Source organism: Salmo salar, chromosome 03 (genome assembly GCF_965601325.2).
Source record: "Salmo salar chromosome 03, fSalSal1, whole genome shotgun sequence".
In the NCBI taxonomy this organism is placed as follows: domain Eukaryota; kingdom Metazoa; phylum Chordata; class Actinopteri; order Salmoniformes; family Salmonidae; genus Salmo; species Salmo salar.
The window spans coordinates 61657140-61678904 of record NC_138293.1 but is presented as its reverse complement, the minus strand read 5'-3'; the positions used below and the strand labels follow the sequence as shown (position 1 = coordinate 61678904).

The following is a 21765-nucleotide window of genomic DNA, read 5'->3' as shown; positions in this document are numbered from 1 at the left end:
CCCATATTCCTAGCATGAAATGATTACATCAAGCTTGTGAGTCTACAAATTTGTTAGATGCATTTCCTGTTTGTTTTGGCTGCGTTTCATATTACTTTGTGCCCGATAGAAACAAATGGTAAATGTATTGTCACTTTTATTGTAAATAAGAATAGAATGTGTTTCGAAACACTTCTACATTAATGTGGATGCTACCATGATTTAATCCTGAATGAATCGTGACTAATTAGGAGTGAGAAAGTTACATATCATGCGTCTGTAACTTATCTGGCGGTAGCCTAGCGGTTAGAGTGTTGGGACAGTAACCGAAAGGTTGCTTGTTCGAATCCTTGAGCCGGCAAGGTGGAAAAATCTGCCAAATATCATGCGTCTGTAACTTATGCTGTAGCCTGTAGATGCAATGTACACATCTCCAGTCCATAACGGTGTTCTACCGTTCTCCCTCCATCATGCCATCACGTATTGGAACAGTAACGGCTTCACTGCATCAGAAGAGGCAACCTCATTAATATAATTCCTCCCCTCAAGGCAATGCTTTTCACCCCTCATTATTCAATGCTCTTGTCTTTCACACTCCAACTCTTTCCTTTTCCCTCTCCCTCTTCTCTCTCTCCTTTTCTTCACTCTTTCTCTCTCGCCCCCAATTTGTTCGATATCGGAGCTAAGCAGGTGTGAATTCATCCCAGTGGATGCAACTTTGCAGATGAAGAGAGCAGGAGAAGAAAGGCAGTCAAGCCTGCTTGGTGAAAATTGCAACCTCTCATACCTCCATGTCTCCGTGTTTTCATCTGACTAGCCCTGTCTACTAGCTCTGCCCAGCAGCTCTGCCTACTAGCTCTGCCTACTAGCTCTGCTTACTAGCTCTGCCTAGCAGCTCTGCCTACTAGCTCTGCCCAGCAGCTCTGCTTACTAGCTCTGCCTACTAGCTCTGCCTACTAGCTCTGCTTACTAGCTCTGCCCAGCAGCTCTGCTTACTAGCTCTGCCCAGCAGCCCTGCTTACTAGCTCTGCCTACTAGCTCTGCCTACTAGCTCTGCCCAGCAGCCCTGCTTACTAGCTCTGCCTACTAGCTCTGCCCAGCAGCCCTGCTTACTAGCTCTGCCCAGCAGCCCTGCTTACTAGCTCTGCCTACTAGCTCTGCCCAGCAGCCCTGCTTACTAGCTCTGCCCAGCAGCCCTGCTTACTAGCTCTGCCCAGCAGCCCTGCTTACTAGCTCTGCCTACTAGCTCTTCCTACTAGCTCTGCCTACTAGCGCTGCCTACTAGCTCTGCCCAGCAGCCCTGCTTACTAGCTCTGCCCAGCAGCCCTGCTTACTAGCTCTGCTCAACTCTTCCCAGCTCTTCCTACTAGCTCTGCCCTGCCCTGCCTACTAGCTCTGCCCAGCCCTGCCTACAAGCTCTGCCCAGCCCTGCCTACAAGCTCTGCCCAGCCCTGCCTACAAGCTCTGCCCAGCCCTGCCTACAAGCTCTGCCTAGCTCCCCTGGACCAAACTCCAGAGGACATACAGTTACATAATTCCAACCTGACAGCAGTGCAGCTTGATTATTCATCTTTGGTCCATTGTTATCTGATCAATTCATGTGTTTGCTGCACCTTTGGATTTTGGGGTACAGTAACCTTACTGAGTTTTCAACGAAAGCATTTCTTACTGTAAAATGTATTTTAATGGATAAGGAGATATGTGTGAATATTTGCCAAGAAAATATAGTTTGTGAAACCTTCTGCCATGGCTCAGCTTTGAAGTGATTACCGATATCCTCGTCCTCCTTCTCTCCTCCACCGCAACTCTACCTCTTCCTCCTCCTCCCCTCCTCTGGGGTGGCAGGTAGCCTAGCGGCTAGAGTGTTGGGACAGTAACCGAAAGGTTGCTTGTTAGAATCCCTGAGCCGGCAAGGTGGGAAAAAATCTGCCATTCTTCCCTTGAACAAGGTAGTAAACCCCCACAACAACTCCTCCTCGGGCACCAATGATGTGGACATCGATTAAGGCAGCCCCCCCCCCCCCCCCCACACACACACACACACCTCTGATTCAGAGGGGTTGGGTTAAATGCGGAAGACTCATATTGGTTGAATACATTCAGTTGTGCAACTGACTAGGTATCCCCTTTCTCTTTCCTCCTCCTCCTTGCAGACTTTGCTTCTTTCTTCAATAAGAAGCAAAGTCTGCCATGACGTCTCGCTCAATGCTCAGTGGTATTCACGTGCTTTGAAATGTGTATGTCTGTGAAACCTTAGAAGGCTTAGATTACATGCAACATTTCTGTTATGTCTAAATGTTACCCACCCATACAAGTCAGATGCTACTAAAATATTCTATGAATCTTGTCAATGTATTTGGTGCCATATGTATTTCTGACAAGTTCTAGGGAGAACATATACGAATCTTGTCAAATTCCGGTAGATCTTTTCCATACGGGTATGGAGTGACATTATCAGAGATGTGCGTATTATGAAACATTCTGTCTTATTGATTTGGGTGTGACCCAGTCATTGTTATATAAGTCTATGGGCCCAGCTCTATAGGCAAAGCCTTGAAGCAGGATGTTTATCAAATACAAGCTCAGCTGTAGCCATTAGTCACCAGTTGAGTGTGTTTCTGAGAGCATGTTAATCTAGCCATTTCTTCTGCCTTCACCACTTCCAAAAGTGAGCGGTGCCATTCTGATGGTGTCTCTCATCCTCTTATGTTTATCTCTCTCTCTCTCTCTCTCTCTCTGAACTAAGCAACTGGGCTGGTTACTATGACACTACTGGGATCTCTGGCCTGGCCAATGGGAGAGCAGCTATGGGATCAGGTGGTCTTTAGCTATCTTCAACAGGAGCTGTGAAGTGAAGCAAGCAACTAAATTAGTGACAGAATCCATTGACAAAGAGAGAGGGAGTGGAAGAGAGGGAAGGACCGTATGCAGTAAAGGAGCATGTAGCGAGGCGATGGGAGAGGGAGAAAAAGAGAAAGGTGGAGGAGAGAGAGGACAGTAGGAGAGAAAGACTAAGAGTAGTTAGAGGTATCCATACTGCCTGTTGATCGGTACGTCACCCTGGTCTCTGCCTCACACTCCCCTCCCCCTCCAGACTTTATTTGTTTAGTAAAGGATTGATTGATGAAGTCCCTAATTGTGTCTCCCTCTCTTTTTCTCTCCATCGATTTCACACCCGTCTTTCTGTCTTTTTCTATTCTGCGGGTTTGTTATGTGGCGTGACCAGGTTGAGTGAGTGAGTCACGCATACTGTAAACACACGCGCACACACACACACACACACACACACACACACACACACACACACACGCAGACTCACTCATCCCTCTTGCTCCCTCTCTGCTGCTTTCACTGCATCACAGACCTGTTGCAGCAGTCAGCGAGTTGCTGTTCTGTGAGAGTTATTCTGAGGAGGCAGTAAGCTATTCTCTCCTCTTTATTCTCTCTCGTAGACAGACACAGTCCTCTTGATTTCTCATCTAGCTGAATTAACCTTTCTATGATATTCAGCTCTCCATGTTGGGATGCACCTGTATGGGTTAGAGGATGACTCAGAGCCGGTAAGTGGCAACGGCTATTATCACCATTATTAAACACTGCATGTCTGTATCGGGGAGATGGGCAAGGGTGTGTGTGTTTGTGTTAATGAAACAGGAAGTAGGGATAGTCGGGTGGCTCCCCTGGAAGTGTCTAATCGTTGCCTTGGTTACCCGGGCGTGGCATTGCTAAGCCACCGCGGATTTTGATGCGACAGGTGGCGGCACTAGAATCGACGTTCTGTTTGTTATTCATTCAAACCGTATAAAGTGACACAGTAAATATCAAAGTACCTAGCTCTCACTCGCATACAGTATTCCTGTTTGTCAGCGGCAGGTTGCCCTAGTGTACATTTAGCCCTTCTAGTCCTGTCTGGTCTCTATTGCTCTGGAGCAGAGATGGGGGCTGAAGCCGCGGAAACTTCACCGCCGACCCTTGACCCTGTTTACCTTCTGGGGCGTTCTGGGACTCAACCCTTCTTTTCATTTCTTCTTGTCTTTCACACGGATCTATGCGTAGCATCAGTACCTGTAGTTGCTGTTATAACAGGCAGAGACCAATAGGGAGTCCGAGTTTTCTGATTTTGTGATGGCACGTACTTCTGTGCTAATTACCAAATACCTACGTGTTTGAACTCCCCACTTTCTCATCGGGGAATTATTTCAAGTCATTACATATGGTGGATGTCAATTCTCACCACATTCTCACCTCTATTTTAAAGCCCCACACCTAATGACTCATTCTGCCTCGCACATTCAGCTGTCCGCATTCTTGTCTGCACCTCCCACGGGTGTATGCAGCAAGCGAGAGAGAGAGTCTGACACCTGGAAAAACAGAACAAGTGAGATAGTTACATAAAGAGAGCACTCAAACATTTGACAAGTGAGCGAGGCTGTACTCCCAGAGCTGGGCTGTAGTGTACAGTATACCAGGCAGGGAACGCTCTGCCTGGCCTCCCTCAAGAGGAGGCCAGGCCAGCGTTTTTATTGTGTGGTATGGGTGGATTAGGGTCAGCCAGAGAGGCTCAGGTTACCAAGCATCACTGGTGGTGAAAGTGGACGAAACCATAGCCACTTCATGAGTAATTTATCAGTGCTAATATTAAATCCGGGCCTTAGGCCTTTTTATCTCTCGTTTCTATCTCTCTCTCTAGCTCTCCCTCTCTCTCTGACACGACCACACTCAAACACATCAAAGCGCCTGATCAGATGTTATTCAGGTTTGCATATGTGTTTTGATGCATCCACTTCACACTCATATCACACCAGCCAAGTGTTATGTGCCAGACAGCAATGTGTGTATTTGATGAGTAGGCTTGAATGCAGGCAGCCAGGCAGGCAGGCAGGCAGCCAGGCAGGCAGGCAGCCAGGCAGGCAGCCAGGCAGGCAGGTTCCCTTTGTGCCTCCAGGTTATTAATAAAGGGTGAAACAAAAGAAATGCCACAGAGAGGTTGACCTGATGACAATTAGAGGTGATTGTTTGGGATATTTGCCTTGAGCCATTCAAAATGAGGTAGGCACCAGGCAGTAGTACAGAACACGCTACAGTACATATTATGGTCTAAACAGAGATGGACAGAACACGCTACAGTACATATTATGGTCTTAACAGAGATGGACAGAACACGCTACAGTACATATTATGGTCTGAACAGAGATGGACAGAACACACTACAGTACATCATATTATGGTCTGAACAGAGATGGACAGAACACACTACAGTACATATTATGGTCTAAACAGAGATGGACAGAACACACTACAGTACATATTATGGTCTAAACAGAGATGGACAGAACACACTACAGTACATATTATGGTCTAAACAGAGATGGACAGAACACACTACAGTACATATTATGGTCTGAACAGAGATGGACAGAACACACTACAGTACATATTATTGTCTGAACAGAGATGGACAGAACACACTACAGTACATATGATGGTCTGAACAGAGATGGACAGAACACACTACAGTACATATTATGGTCTGAACAGAGATGGACAGAACACACTACAGTACATATTATGGTCTGAACAGAGATGGACAGAACACACTACAGTACATATTATGGTCTAAACAGAGATGGACAGAACACACCACAGTACATATTATGGTCTAAACAGAGATGGACAGAACACACTACAGTACATATTATGGTCTGAACAGAGATGGACAGAACACACTACAGTACATATTATGGTCTAAACAGAGATGGACAGAACACACTACAGTACATATGATGGTCTAAATAGAGATGGAGCAAAGCATAGGGAGATGGGAAAAGACAGGCAGTGGAAAATAACATGTTGAAAGAAGAGACAGAGGGACAGAGTGAAGGAGAGATAAAGCAGAGGGAGAGAGAGAGATCCCAGGGGAGGAAAAAACGGATTATCACGTTGGGCACAAGGCCTTGATTGTGTTATACCACATAGAGATGAAACGCTATGACATTTTCATATCACGATTATAGTGACCAAAATGATCACAGTTATCAGTATGATCGCGGTATTGTTCAAATGTGCTGGAAATGTTCAAAAAGTACTGATACACTGAAATCATTTCACCAAGTTTTATATTGAAAAACCAACAAACAACAAATGAAATTAGCAGCACAATGCACTTTTTGTGTGCATAAACATGAAAGTAATAACATTAACATTAAAGATGGCACCATGTGGCCATGAGAGGTAAACGTTTCCCTAGTGCAGGTTTAAATGAACACAACCTTAAGTAAGCTAATCAAATAAACAAACAACAAATAACATTAGCAGCACTCACTTTGTAGTGAGGCACGGCAACCTCCATCAGCCTCAGAAAGCCAGGCCTCTCAACAATATGAAATGGCATCATGTCCTTTGCAATGTAATATGAAAGGCCTGCAGTGAGGTCTTGAGCATTTTTTTGATGTGGGTGCATAAGCAGCCTGCCTTTTAAATGCTTGCTCGAGTGTCTGTGTCACAACTGTAGATGAGGGACCAGTAGCATCACTGGGTTTGCCTGCTGCACGCCTGTAAACAAGGGAATAGCAAATGTATTTATTATTATTATTGGTGTTACGTTATAATTATTAGAATTATAATTATTCACTTACACACACAGTCAATCTTCTGTGTTGCATTTGAGTGTATGCAATGACCCCACGCACTATTGACATAAATACAAATTAATCTTAAGAAGACAGTGATAGTAATTGCAATGAGCCCAACAATTGACATACATACAGGAGTCTTGTATAGGAGTCTATAGTGTTTCTGCTGTTGGAACACTTTTACAACCAAGTCGACGTCTGCCAGATTTTTAAATTAACAAAATATGTTGATTGGGTGACTAAACTAAACTCAGCAAAAAAATAAACGTCCTCTCACTGTCAACTGCGTTTATTTTCAGCAAACTTAACATGTGTAAATATTTGTATGAACATAACAAGATTCAACAACTGAGACATAAACTGAACAAGTTCCACAAACACTTGACTAACAGAAATTGAATAATGTGTCCCTGAACAAAGGGGGGGTCAAAATCAAAAGTAACAGTCAGTATCTGGTGTGGCCACCAGCTGCATTAAGTACTGCAGTGCATCTCCTCCTCATGGACTGCACCAGAGTTGCCAGTTCTTGCTGTGAGATGTTATCCCACTCTTCCACCAAGGCACCTGCAAGTTCCTGGACATTTCTGGGGGAAATGGCCCTAGCCCTCACCCTCCGATCCAACAGGTCCCAGACGTGCTCAATGGGATTGAGATCCGGGCTCTTCGCTGGCCATGGCAGAAGACTGACATTCTGTCTTGCAGGAAATCACGCACAGAACGAGCAGTATGGCTGGTGGCATTGCCATGCTGAAGGGTCATGTCAGGATGAGCCTGCAGGAAGGGTACCACATGAGGGAGGAGGATGTCTTCCCAGTAACGCACAGCGTTGAGATTGCCTGCAATGACAACAAGCTCAGTCCAATGATGCTGTGACACACCGCACCAGACCATGACGGACCCTCCACCTCTAAATCGATCCCGCTCCTGAGTACAGACCTCGGTGTAACACTCATTCCTTTGACGATAAACGCCAATCCGACCATCACCCATGATGAGACAAAACCGCGACTCGTCAGTGAAGAGCACTTTTTTCCAGTCCTGTCTGGTCCAGCGACGGTGGGTTTGTGCCCATAGGCGACGTTGTTGCCGGTGATGTCTGGTGAGGACCTGCCTTACAACAGGCCTACAAGCCCTCAGTCCAGCCTCTCTCAGCCTATTGAGGACAGTCTGAGCACTGATGGAGGGATTGTGCGTTCCTAGTGTAACTCGGCAGTTGTTGTTGCCATCCTGTACCTGTCCCGCAGGTGTGATGTTCGGCTGTACCGATCCTGTGCAGGTGTTGTTACACGTAGTCTGCCACTGCGAGGACGATCAGCTGTCTGTCCTGTCTCCCTGTAGCGCTGTCTTAGACATCTTACAGTACGGACATTGCAATTTATTGCCCTGGCCACATCTGCGGTCCTCATGCCTCCTTGCAGCATGCCTAAGGCACATTCACGCAGGTGAGCAGGGACCCTGGGCATCTTTCTTTTGGTGTTTGTCAGAGTCAGTAGAAAGGCCTCTTTAGTGTCCTAAGTTTTCATAACTGTGACCTTAATTGCCTACCATCTGTAAGCTGTTAATGTCTTAACAACCGTTCCACAGGTGCATGTTCATTAATTGTTTATGGTTCATTGAACAAGCATGGGAAACAGTGTTTAAACCCTTTACAATGAAGATCTGTGAAGTTATTTGGATTTTTACGATTTGTCTTTGAAAGATAGGGTCCTGAAAAAGGAACGTTTCTTTTTTTGCTGAGTTTACATAGCGTGTTATCGTGTGCAATGGGCGAATAGTCTGCAGACACACAGCGCATGCAGCAGAACAACGTGTCGTGTTTTTACAATAGTAGGTAACACTGAAAGCTTCAGTTTACATTATTGACAAGCTATTAGCAAGTTAGACAGACAAACCATGACATTTTTCCCCATTCCGAAGTCCCCACATCATGCATTGAGCTAAAAGTTAATTTACCTTGCATTCGCTATAAAGTAGTGGGTGATGGTCACGAAGATGACTCGAGATTTATAGTGTTGCCCCCTTTCGGAGAGTTTTTTGTTGTTGTTGCATATTCTGCAAACAGGGTGACCATCTTTGATTTAAGTTTCCCTCAGCACTCTTGTAAAACCCAAAATACGACCACACTTCAGATTTGGTCCTCTTAGAAGGCTGAAAAATCTCCCGAGCGCTGTCACTGCCTTCCGCCATGTTTTCACACAAAACAAAACCCACGCTGCACGCTGCGCCTGCATCAGACGGTTGCTGACTTTGGTTGATGCTGGACAGTATTTACCTTGAGTTTTTCAAACCGTGGTAAAACACGGTTTTAATGATAATAAAAATTTGAAATAGTAATACTAATCGTCAGGAATTTTACCGTGGTTTGTCGTGAAACCGGTAACCGTTTCATCCCTAATTCCACACACACCTCTACAGTCCACTCATTTCTCTCCCCCATGTCTGTCTGTTGGTGCTTGTTATGGGGAGGTGTGTGTGTGTGTGTGTGTGTGTGTGTGTGTGTGTGTGTGTGTGTGTGTGTGTGTGTGTGTGTGTGTGTGTGTGTGTGTGTGTGGTTCCAGTAGTACTGTTGCTGTCTTTATTGTCCTTACTGGCACAGGGGTTTTATTCGAGGATGTGTGGTCATGCCATAGAATACACTTGTGTACACGCACACACACACGCGCACGCACGCACGCTCGTACAAACATACAGCACACTAGAAAAAATGACCATGCCACTCCCACATTCTCCTTCTTTCCTTCTCTCTCTGCCCTCTTTCTTTCTCTCTCGCGCACATAAACACACACTCACTCACTCTCTCACTTCCTTACTGTGTGTGTGTGTGTGTGTGTGTGTGTGTGTGTGTGTGTGTGTGTGTGTGTGTGTGTGTGTGTGTGTGTGTGTGTGTGTGTGTGTGTGTGTGTGTGTGTGTGTGTGTGTGTGTGTGTGTGTGTGTGTGTGTGTGTGTGTGTGTGTGTTGCAGGGCTCTGCCGACTCCTACACCAGCCGGCCGTCGGACTCAGATGTGTCCCTGGAGGAGGACCCAGAGGCGCTGCGGAAGGAGGCAGACCTACAGGCCCTCGCCACCCTCGAGAAAGCCAAGGTCAGAGGTCACCATGGCCCTTCCCTGTGACCCTGTCCCTCTGTTATACAGTACCCCCATACAGCCATACAGAACAGCACAGTCTTTAACCATTCACCCTGACCCTAACTATACACCTGACTATTCTTGCTAACAGTGTCCCCTCAATGTTTTATGTACACGGTTAACACATATTATAACATGTATTTCTATTCAAGTAACATTCACTAACAGTCTTTGTGACATAATAGACACTGAGCGACATGACAAGTTGAGTAGTATCTCATCCTGTCTTGTCCGCTCTGTCGCCCTCATTTCATTCATTATTCTTATCCTCTATTCTCATTCTTTGTTCTGCCTTTTTCTTTTGCTCCCACCTCCCCAGACCAAACCAGTAGCCTTCGCTGTGCGGACGAATGTGGGCTACAACTCTGGGCCCAACGACGACGTCCCAGTGCAGGGCATGGCCATCTCCTTTGAAGCCAAAGACTTCCTACACATCAAAGAGGTACCAGAGCTGCGTAAACATCACTGGGCCTTCTTGTTTCTTATTGTTAGATTGTTTCTGAAGATGATTTAGTCCCCAGACCCTGGAGCTTTACGAAGACGGCGGGATATTGTTCAGTTATAATATGAACATCCGGTTCTATATATATGTCTGATTGATGTGTCGACAAGCAAGCTAAGATGGCGGCGGTTGTTGCCTTGGCAACAACAGCAGGGGCTCTGAGCGAGGGAGGAGAAGACTGGTGTGTGTATTATTGGGTGGTATTGAGGTGTCTGTCTGTGTGCTCTGTGCAGAAGTACAATAATGACTGGTGGATTGGGCGTCTGGTGAAGGAGGGCTGTGAGGTGGGGTTCATCCCCAGCCCAGTCAAACTGGAGAACACCCGGCTACTGCAGGAGCAGAAGATGAGACAGAACCGCCTCAGCTCCAGGTACTGGCTGCTGCCCACACCCATGTCCCCTGGCACGCATCACCCAGTCACTTTACGGCAACATAGATCACTTACCTATCGGCTCCGTCATATCAGAGCTGTTATCAAACAGGGTTGGGCTCAATTCGAATTGAAGGCAGTTAATTCAGAAAGTGATTTGAATTTGAAATAAGTAGCGTCTACTTTTCAGTTTAATGAGAAGTCATTGAAAATAAATGCCCTTTTTTCGATTATTGAATTTTCATTTTAGTTTACTTTCTAAATTGACTGCCTTCAATTTCGAATTGAGCCGACCTTGTTATCCAATTAGCTTCCACAATGCATGCAACATAATACAGTACAATGATCACCCAATCACCACTTCACAACAGTCACTACTTCACAATTAAAAATGGGAAAAGTTACATTTATTTTCAATTACAATTTTTTTTCAGTCCACCTCACTTTTCACCTACCGGTAACCATCCACTCATTGTTCTCTCCTCCTCCCTCTTACAGTAAATCTGGTGGCAGCTCCAGCCTGGACGTTGCCACGGGAACACGCAGGCCCACCCCTCCTGGCACAGGTAAGGTCAGGGGTGGGGGGGGGGGGGGGTCATCTTCACCTCTCGGCTGGCTAGAAGAGACACACACACTACAGCACTGTGTGTGTGACGATAGATATAGCCCTCTGTCGCGGCCTGTCGCTAATATTCCGTGTCGATTTGAATTGGATAGTTGGTGATCCATGATGAAACGGATATCTGCAGTGTGGAGTGGAGCGTCACAGTGGGGGTGCTGCTGATACTGGAGTGAGATAGACAGAGAGAAGGAGAGGCGTCCTAGCAGGTCATTAGTATGGCTAACAGGACCAGCCTGAAATAGAGCTGAGGATATAGTGCTCCTCTCATTAAATCTGATCACTACGCTTGGCCAGACCAGGGATGCATCCCAAAGGGCACCCTATCCCCTACATAGTGTACTAGTTTTGACCAAAGCCTTATTGGCCCTGGTCAAAGGTAATGCACTTTAAAGGGAATAGGGTCCGATTTGAGACGCAGCCCATACCTTATGTGTTAACACTGAGCAGCAACAGTATAGTTCAGTCATGCTGCTGGATCGACAGTACGGTTCACTGAGACGGAGGGAAATAAATAGAGACAGAAGGAAAGATTGATGGTGTGGAATTACAGAAATATATACAGTACTGTTAAAAAGTTTGGGGTCACTTAGAAATGTCCTTGTTTTTGAAAGAAAAGCAAATTTTTGTCCACTAAAATAACATGAAATTGATCAGAAATACAGTGTAGACATTGTTAATGTTGTAAATGACTATTGTAGCTGGAAACATCAGATTTTTTAAAAATGGAATATCTACATAGGCGTACAGAGGCCCATTATCAGCAAACATCACTCCTGTGTTCCAATGGCACGTTGTGTTAGCTTATCCAAGTTTAAAACACCAGTCTCAACGTCAACAGTGAAGAGGCGACGTCGAGATGCTGGCCTTCTAGGCAGAGTTTCTCTGTCCAGTGTCTGTGTTCTTTTGCCCATCTTAATCTTTTCTTTTTATTGGCCAGTCTGAGATATGGCTTTTTCTTTGCAACTCTGCCTAGAAGGCCAGCATCCTGGAATCGCCTCTTCACTGTTGACGTTGAGACTGGTGTTTTGCGGGTACTATTTAATGAAGCTGCCTGTTGAGGACTTGTGAGGCATCTGTTTCTCAAACTAGACACTCTAATGCACTTGTCCTCTTGCTCAGTTGTGCACTGGGGCCTCCCACTCCTCTTTCTATTCTGGTTAGAGCCAATTTGTGCTGTTCTGTGAAGGGAGTAGTACACAGTGTTGTACGAGATCTTCAGTTTCTTGGCAATTTCTCACATGGAAGAGCCTTTATTTCTCAGAACAAGAATAGACTGACGAGTTTCAGAATAAAGTTCTTTGTTTCTGGCCATTTTGAGCCTGTAATTGAAGCCACAAATGCTGATGCTCCAGAACCTCAACTAGTCTAAAGAAGGCCAGTTTTATGGCTTCTTTAATCAGTACAACAGTTTTCAGCTGTGCTAACATAATTGCAAAAGGATTTTCTAATGACCAATTAGCCTTTGGATAAACTTGGATTAGCTAACACAATGTGCCATTGCAACACAGGAGTGATGGTTGCTGATAATGGGCCTCTGTACGCCTATGTAGATATTCCATTAAAAATCAGCCATTTCCAGCTACAATAGTCATTTACAACATTAACAATGTCTACACTGTATTTCTGATCAATTTCATGTTATTTTATTGGACAACAAATGAGCTTTCTTTCAAAAACAAGGACATTTCTAAGTGACCCCAAACTTTTGAATGCTAGTGTACATGTTTTTATGAGATAAGAACTGACTGGGAGTGAGTTCATTGAATAATTGAATTGAAGACAGACGGACTAGATCAGACGCGTAGATTGACTGTAACTGGCAATGTTTCTCCATTGATGGATTACCTAATAATAATGGATGTGTAGCATTAATACATAACACTTCTAGTATGGTTCTCTGTATCAACCATATTTGTTATACCTGAACTGATATACCAAACCCCTCTTCCTGCTTGGCTGTGCCAGCTTAAAACACTCCTACCCACATCCAAAACACAGAGCCCTCACCACCGTAACCAGTCCCAGCACACAGCAAACCCCTCTTCCTGCCTGGCTGTGCCGGCTTAAAACACCCCTACCCACACTCAAAACACAGAGCCCTCACCACTGTAACCAGTCCCAGCACACAGAAAACCCTCCTCAGGGCAGCTACACACCTTTTTCTGCCTCCACCTCCTAGCACCTCTTCTTCTCTGCTCGCTCTCTGCTCTTTCTCTCTCTTTCTCTCGTCTCCGCCACTTCTTCTTCAGCAGTGAATAGCTCTCTCTTTCACCTCCTTTCTCTCCACATCTCTCTCTTACTCACTGTTCTGTTTTGATCGCTGTTTTTCTGACCTGCTCACACACTGATTTCGTTGTGACCAAAAGCATTTATTATTTTTTTAGTCACCTATTGACTTTTTATTTCAGCACTGTTATTTCTGGTTCAGAACGCTGTCATTTCTCCCATTTCTAGATCTCAGATCGGAGTCTGTCCTACTCTCTGCTTTTGATTGCCTTGTCTTTTAGTGAGTGTCTTTCTTATCATGCCTTTCTTGTCCTCCTTTTTCTCTTTCCTCCTTGTTTCTTTTTCTTCCTCTTTCACTATTGCTCGATATTCTTTCTCTCTCTTTCTGTCATTCCCTGTCCTCTCTCTCTCTCTCTACCCCGCCCCACCCCTCAGCTCATGTGGACATGTCCACGATGGCTTTTGACCTTGACCCCCTGGACCTGGATGCTGAGGAGCCCCCTGAGCCCCAGGGTGACCCTCGCTCCCCCAAGGGCAGCGCAGGCAGCGTCACCTCCCCCCAGGGCCAAATCCACCGCCTGCCCTTCTTTAAGAAGGTAAAGCCCTCCAGGGGCCCCAGGCACTACGGCTGCTTCCCCTCCCCACCTCCCTTCAACCAAACCCCCCCTACCGCACGCAGCTATGGCCCAGTCCTAGGCTATAATAACCTCTGTCTGTCCCCACAAGCCCCTCCTACACCCCTCGTCTCTGACTTACTGACCTAAACTGACCCACCGTTCCCGCCGCTAGCTAGCGCCTGTCTGACTCCCTAATCCCCATTGGCCCCTCTGTCTCTGGTCACCATGGTAATGCCGAGTTATGTTTGCCTGTGCGTTTCTGCGCTGATTAACTGGGCGAGGGGTTGAGCTAAAGACGAACCTGCACATGTTCATACATTCACCGATGCAAAAGCAATGTATGACTATTCGTCGACGGTGCAACTCTAAACAATAAATGTCATTGTTGATCAGACTACAATGGGTGTGGTCTCCACTGTACTATTGAACAGCTCCACTCCCAATTCCCAACTAATCGTCACCTGTCAATAACAACACGTCCTCTGTCTTTTGTGCTTTTTTGTCCCTTTTGCTCTGTCTTCTCGCGGGGGTTGTGTGCGGAATGATACTGTAGGTGGTCCAGCTAAACAGAAACAGAAGTCGGTGAGTCAGTGCTGACCTTTAATTCACCTTTACCTTCTGTTCTGTCTCGTCCTCCTCCTCTTCCTCTCTGTTGTCTCTCCATGTTCCTCAGTCTGCTCTCATGTCAGCTTATGCTAGAGAGAGTGGGAGGTGACTGGATTTTAACATTTCCTAATTTTTGTCAAGTTTTTCACTTATTCCCCAAGAAGAAGATTTCCGTGTTGCAGTTGTCCCCAGGGATATTGTTTTCCAAGATGATCAATTAAGAAATTATGGAAAATTTGAAATTATAGGGAGGAACTGTAGGAAGGGAAATGTTAGTTCCACCCCCTAAATGCAAGCAGGGCTTCCATTTGTCTCTGTCGTCAAAGCTGATTGGGTAAACACGGGCTGTCAGTATGCAGTCAGAGCTGATTGGGTAAACACGGGCTGTCAGTGTGCAGGCGTGTCACGGCCCCTGTCACACACTGTTCTGGTGAACGTTAATGCTCCCTGATTTGTTTTCATTCCCATTCTGGACGGCTGCTTTGAGTGACAGCCAGTAGCCTATCATCAGCCCGCCTCGCTATCCCTCCCTATCTCAGAGCTGTCAACACAGCTTTGATCCCATAGATACAGGAGACTGTGGAGACAGAGGCACACTTTGTCCTCCAATAGCAAAAAACCCACTTTCTATAGATTACGTGAAAGTTCATGTTATTCAGAAAGAGAGAGATTAATGGTGATACACAGTACACTTCTCTCAGCACTGCCCCTCTAGAGATGAGCACCATTTGGAAAAGTTCTTAAGTGTATTTTTAGATGTAGTGAATCGTAATGAGGTGAACTGAGTCCGCTGCCTGGTTGTGGAGGTGTGGCTTTATGTAACGTAATGTAACTTAGTGGAGGAGAGCTCTTCAAGCCTCTACGCTACTGCTCTCAGTGCACTAAAGTGCTGCATGGAATACAGAGGAGAAGGCGTGCTGAGAATACAGAGAGCTGACACCGAATACACACTAGCACCCTACAGGTGTAGGATCTTAATTTGATCCCTTTTTGTTGCTGAGAATCTTGAAGCTCGTTTGCATTTCCTGCAGCGTGATTTACATACATTTACTGAAAACCCACACTAACACACCGTTATATTAACAGTATTGCACTTTTCATGTACACTACTTTTGGCCAGCTAATAGCCTAACCATGGATCAACCAACGTTATGGACGAAACCTTCAAAACCTGTTGCTGCAGGATTATTTTGCTATGACAATATAGGTCAAATGAAGATCCTACATCTGTTTTCTCCTAATTCCTGCCTATCTGTTAGTGGATAGACCATGGGACCTGTTCTCTTCTCACCTGTCATTCCAAAACAGGACGCTTTCTATAACAGAACAAATGCTTATAGATGCGGTATTGGGCAGATGAATCATGCTCCTCATGATTCATATTGATGGAATGTTAATGTATGCATTTGTTTTACTTGTTAGAATATTGATTGACTGTGTGTGGGTGTTTTGCGTAAGAGTGCATGTTCATTTTCAATGTGATTTGAGTGTTTGAAGTAAGTGTCTGAAATGCATTCTCTGTATGTTGGTTAAAAATGAGGTCTCTTTCTGTAGGTTTAGTGTGTGCTTGTTGTCCATTTTCTCTGGGCCTAATAACCCATTTGGCTTGGTGTCTATCTGGCTTCTTTCTATACAGCAAGAGGGGTCTACCACACAGATACATACTAAGAGAGAGTAGGAGAGAGAGAGTTATCTTTGACTGGAACCACAGTCACGTAAGCCTTTGGCTGGACGAAAGCTCCTGAGAATTTTTAGATATCAATAATGGCTCTTACGACTCTCCATAGCTCATTCTGATCCAGTTGAATTATAGTTCATTTCATTTGCTATGACTGGGAGAGCAGACTGAGAAATGGAAATGAGGGCTCTCTGTGAACATTTTCCGCTTGGTCTTGGTGCTTTTATCCTCTCCAAGATAATAAATGGGCTCTGTCTGAAATGCTTTATATATCATTCAGACTGTAGTACACTGTACAGAGAGAGGGAGAGTGTTGACATAATGTTGATTTATGTGTGTGTTTCTGTGGCGGTAGATTGTGCAGCTCCGTACGTGTGCGTACAAAGTGGCTGTAGATTGTGCGTCTCAGAGTGTGCGTGAGCTCTGTTCGTGTGTATGTCTTTGTTCAGACACAGTGGTTATAGTGTCTCACCCCGCTCTTGGTGCTCTCCTGCCTGACCCAGATGGAGCATGTCCCCCCTTACGACGTGGTCCCCTCCATGAGACCCATCATTCTAGTGGGGCCGTCACTGAAGGGCTACGAGGTAAGGCTACTGTGTAGCTCAATCTCCCCAACTTTCTTCATGGTCTATTATACCGGTCATATTCCACGCCTCAGTTGTTCTTCTTCTCCTCGTCTCCCACCAGGTGACTGACATGATGCAAAAGGCTCTCTTTGACTTTCTCAAGCACAAGTTTGAGGGCAGGTGAGTTTCAGGCCAGCCAGAGAACACGACTGAAATATTTACCATATTTAGTAAAGGTTGAAAATGTCTTCAACTTAGTATTTAGTTAAAGTGCTTTTAGACGTTTCCAGTTCTCAGCCCTGATTGGTTGATCGTGTTTCTTCCAGGATATCCATCACCCGGGTGACCGCAGACATCTCCCTTGCCAAGCGCTCGGTCCTCAACAACCCCAGTAAACACACCATCATCGAGCGCTCCAGCACCCGCTCCAGCCTGGGTAAGACAGGACCTGTAGGGCAAGACATCGTTGTACCTTTTCTTGTAAGAAAACCATTGATCACAATAACACCCACGTGATACACACACCCACGTGATACATTTCAAAAAGCTTTGTTAGTTCATGTTTCTTATCATCCGTTGGGCTATTGTGTTGTTACCTTTCACTATCAGTGTTGTCATATATCAATCTTAGCTTGTGTAAGTGTTTGATCCTGCTGATGACCTGCCCGACTCTAAATGAAATACCAGTTTGTACTTGGACAATGACTGGTGTTTACCTTTCTCCGAATATTGGGAGAAAGATATTTAAAAGTATTGTTCCTGTTGGTAATAGCTACCAGGTCAACAAAAGGTCAGGGAATATTGGATGTTAGCATCTATTGATAACATACAGTAGGGACCCTCATAGTCAATTTCATTGAATTACACAAATGTTTTTACTTAGGTCATCAAGCCACTCCATTTGGCATAGATAGTCTTCAATATCAGTGAGTAGGGCTAAGCACAGAACAGCAAGGCCCCTCTAGGGGAGAGGCTAGCTGAGCAGAGTGGGGCAGTGTAGCCTGTCCACAGGAACCTGAAAGGGTTGTCAGCCTTCTACCTTTAATTACTCGCTGTCCCTCTCTGATCTGGCCTCTTCTCTTTCTCCATCCTGTCTTTTCCTACCCTCCACCCACCTGTCCCTCTCTTCCACCTTCCCTCCACTCGCTCTACGTCTGTCAGACGTACTGGGTATGTATGCTCTCAACCCCACGAGGAAAACAACCAGGAGCTTTTTCTCTCTGTTCTCCTCCCCTGTCTGTCTGTCTCTCACTCTCCTCATCCCCTCAGACCTCATGCATCTGTCTGCCTGTCTGTTCCTCACACATGTTTGTGAAATCCTGTTGCTTGCAGTAATAACAATTTGAACTAAGGCTTGGAAAGAGTAGACTAATTACACAGCAGAATGAGTGCTCAGTGGGTCTGGTGGCTCTAGGCTGCTCAGCTGAGCGTCTGCCTGCTGTCTGTCTGTCTGTCTGTCTGTCTGTCTGTCTGTCTGTCTGGGGTTCAGGGGAAATGTGATAGCGGGCCTGGGGGGGCAACTGTGATCATGGAGGAGTGTACAGGGGAAGATGATACTCCCCCCTCCATCCCCCATTGCCTCCCACCCTGTGACCCAGAATCAGGGACCCTACTGTAAAGCAACATGCAACAACACTTTACCTACAAGGAGCCTGTATGCATACTGAAACTCAAAACACAATTAGACGTTCATATATTCATGTGTTTATATACCGTACATCATTGGTTACTACCAATCTCTGATCCAAGGAACACATTCTTCACAGAGATGCAGTGTAAATAGAGGAAATGTGGAGGTTAATAAAAGCTAGGACAGTTTGTTAGGTTTTCATTATTTTAGGTAAAGTTCATTTCTCTTATCTCTGCTGAGCTTCTGGTCGCTGCCTTCCACCTGCAGGTTTAATTCCCTTTCTACTTCAGCCCTTCGGAGGGAGACCGTCTGAAGCCTGCAGCCCCTCTGCAGATTACCTGTCCCCTGTATATGTCATTGTGGCTGGGGTTGCTACCAGAAGCTCCACAGAGAGATAATGTAATTGTGGCTGGAACACTCCCCCCCCCCCCCCCAAGAAAATGTACACACATCTGAGCGTATGATAAATGTTAAAACCATACAGGCTCTTCTAGGGTTTTGCTGAAGGAGAATAAGAGTGTACAAAGCCGAGAACATCCAAACAGACTGACACGTTTGCAATGCCTGATAGCTCTAACAGCGAATGCTATTACACTTCATCACTTTCAGATGATTTTATTCATTGACATGTTCAGAACAGTATACCAAGTGCCGCCACAGGCATCTCATTCTCACAAGCCTCCTTCCTTCCCGAGTTTGAGTTGATATAAAAAGTTGTGTTGGAGATCTATATTTACCAGTGCAAAACATCTGTTACTACTCGTTGGAAAGTGGCAACAGAATGAGAATGCCCCAGTGTTCCATTTAGCGGCGTGTAAATGGAATATCTAATGCGATGGGTTCTGTTTCCCATGCACTGAACCTCTTGCCAAAATGTTGACATGCATGATAGTGTTAACATGCCACGTTTGCATGTGCGTGTATGTATCCTGTTTATTTTGAAATGGTGAGTGTGTGTGTGTGAAATATGAGTTATCAAAGTGGCAATAGTCCCACTGATCTCCTGTATACTCCAGAAGGGATTTAAATGTGGACAGAATTGAGATTTGACAACCAATTCAATTTGTATACTCTGTGTGTTCAGGCACCTACTACACCCTGTTACTTATTGCATTTCCATGTTGTTCTCTACCACATAGCGGAGGTGCAGAGTGAGATTGAGCGTATCTTTGAGCTGGCCCGCACCCTGCAGCTGGTTGCCCTAGACGCAGACACCATCAACCACCCCTCTCAGCTGGCTAAGACCTCCCTGGCTCCTATCATCGTCTACATCAAAATAGCCTCACCTAAGGTACCCTCTGAGAGGAGTGACTTTGTGGTCGATTGACTTCCTCAATCACGTGCTACTGAAATGGCATGTATGTGACTGAAATGTCTGTAGATGTGACATCTCTGTCAGTGACCAGCGGTATGTTGTTGCCTGTTTCCCTTCAGGTCCTCCAGAGGCTCATTAAATCCCGGGGGAAGTCCCAGGCCAAACACCTGAACGTGCAGATGGTGGCAGCAGACAAGCTGGCCCAGTGCCCCCCTGTGAGTGTCTGTCTGTGACCCTGGATTCTGTGGCCGAAAGGCCCATGTTCTTACATGCTGTTTGCCCTGAACAAATGAATTCACAATGACCAGTCTGAACAATGGCATTGGCTTAACATTGAAATGAATGCCCTTTTAGGTAGTTGGCTGAATCTCTGACGTTGACAGGTGAGACACTGACATAATGTCCCTCTGTGTTGTATGTAGGAGCTGTTTGACATCATCCTGGATGAGAACCAGCTGGAGGACGCCTGTGAGCATCTGGCTGACTACCTGGAGGCCTACTGGAAGGCCACGCACCCCCCCAGCAGTAACCCCCCCAACCCCCTCCTCAACCGCACCATGGCCACGGCCGCCCTGGCCGCCTCCCCAGAGCCCGTCTCCAACCTGCAGGTACAGGTGCTCACCTCCCTGCGCCGCAACCTGGAGTTCTGGCCCGGCCTGGATGGCCCCGGGGCCGAGCATGGGAACGTGGCCGAGCACGCCCTCTAAAGGCCAGCTGTGGGGGACGGGGGACGGCTCAGGGGGAGCGACACCCCCTTCCTAATCCAAACCCGGCTGCCTGCTCTCCAGATATATCTCCTCCCATCCTCCCTCTCTCCATTCCTCTCCTTGACCTGAAAGAAGGAGCCTAATCACATTGTTTAGACCACATCCTCATTCATAATACTGTCTAGAGAAACACCACATGCATGGAGAGATGGAGGGGGCTGTTTACTGGAGAGTGTGTACTGGGTCCATCACATTGGATCCAACTCAATAGCACATACACACACTTACACAGACATTCATATTCACACACACACTTACAAACACACACACACACACACACACACACACACCCCCCCTCAGAGTACTCGGAACAGTATAGGCCCCACACATTACTGTGAAAGCCTTCTGCATTAGAAAACACCCACACACAAACAGAGAGCTTCGTCCTCTTCGAGAAAACTGCAAATGACACAGTATGTTAGAGCAACACACACAGCAAAATTAGCAAAGGAGAGTTTATATGGGCAGGACACTGGATCCAGACCAAACCAGCACTGGGGAGGGTTTTCAGGAGAATAACACACACACACAATCACATTGGAGTTGTGAAATGAATTGACGGGGGCAGTTATTGGATGAAATGAAAATCCTCCATCATCCTTCCATCAGTTAGAGAGGTACAGTACCTCTGTCTCTGGTCTGTTGCCTATTCCCTGTTTACTGTAATTGGTTGAGAAAATGGAGTTGTGTGCCCCTTACCCAACCTCAGGGCTTCCTGCCTGGCCTCCTTTCTTCAGCGCTCCTTTATCGTCTGGAAAACGGTGTCCAGTTTACTTCCCTTCTCCGTGTTGCCATGGCACCGTCCCTGAAAAGGAGCGAATCATCTCGGCTGCTTGGCCAATGTGTGCCTTGTTTTTGTGGCATAGTTTCTAGTTTTCTGATTTGCGTGGCGTGGCGTGGCAGGGATGGGCTGTGTGTGTGTGTGTGTGTGTGTGTGTGTGAGAGCGTGCATATGCGTGTGCGCATGTGTGTGTAAAGTGATGTGGGCCCTGACTAATAGGAATGTCCTATTTCATTAATTCACACAGGAAACTCTATCCAGCAGAAAAATGATAACCTGGGTCTCATCTCCAATCAGCCACTGGCTTCAGCCAAATACATACAGCATGACTCATGACGGTCATAGTC

At 46.0% G+C, this 21765-nt stretch overlaps 1 protein-coding gene across 3 annotated transcripts in view; it reads left to right on the top strand.

Moving 5' to 3' along the window:
• LOC106600985 (voltage-dependent L-type calcium channel subunit beta-1) overlaps positions 1-21765 on the top strand; it is a 36779-nt gene that overhangs the window by 11795 nt on the left and 3219 nt on the right. For 2 of the 3 annotated variants that reach the window (XM_014192802.3, XM_082973657.1), the window contains 11 exons: positions 9574-9693; positions 10058-10180; positions 10474-10610; positions 11109-11176; positions 13894-14054; positions 16863-16943; positions 17047-17105; positions 17252-17361; positions 19695-19846; positions 19990-20085; positions 20293-20478. In XM_014192802.3, the coding sequence (XP_014048277.1) occupies positions 9574-9693; positions 10058-10180; positions 10474-10610; positions 11109-11176; positions 13894-14054; positions 16863-16943; positions 17047-17105; positions 17252-17361; positions 19695-19846; positions 19990-20085; positions 20293-20478 (1293 nt within the window). Of the gene's footprint in view, positions 1-9573; positions 9694-10057; positions 10181-10473; positions 10611-11108; positions 11177-13893; positions 14055-14628; positions 14658-16862; positions 16944-17046; positions 17106-17251; positions 17362-19694; positions 19847-19989; positions 20086-20292; positions 20479-21765 lie in introns of all 3 variants that reach the window. The other variant, XM_014192807.3, reaches the window with a different exon arrangement.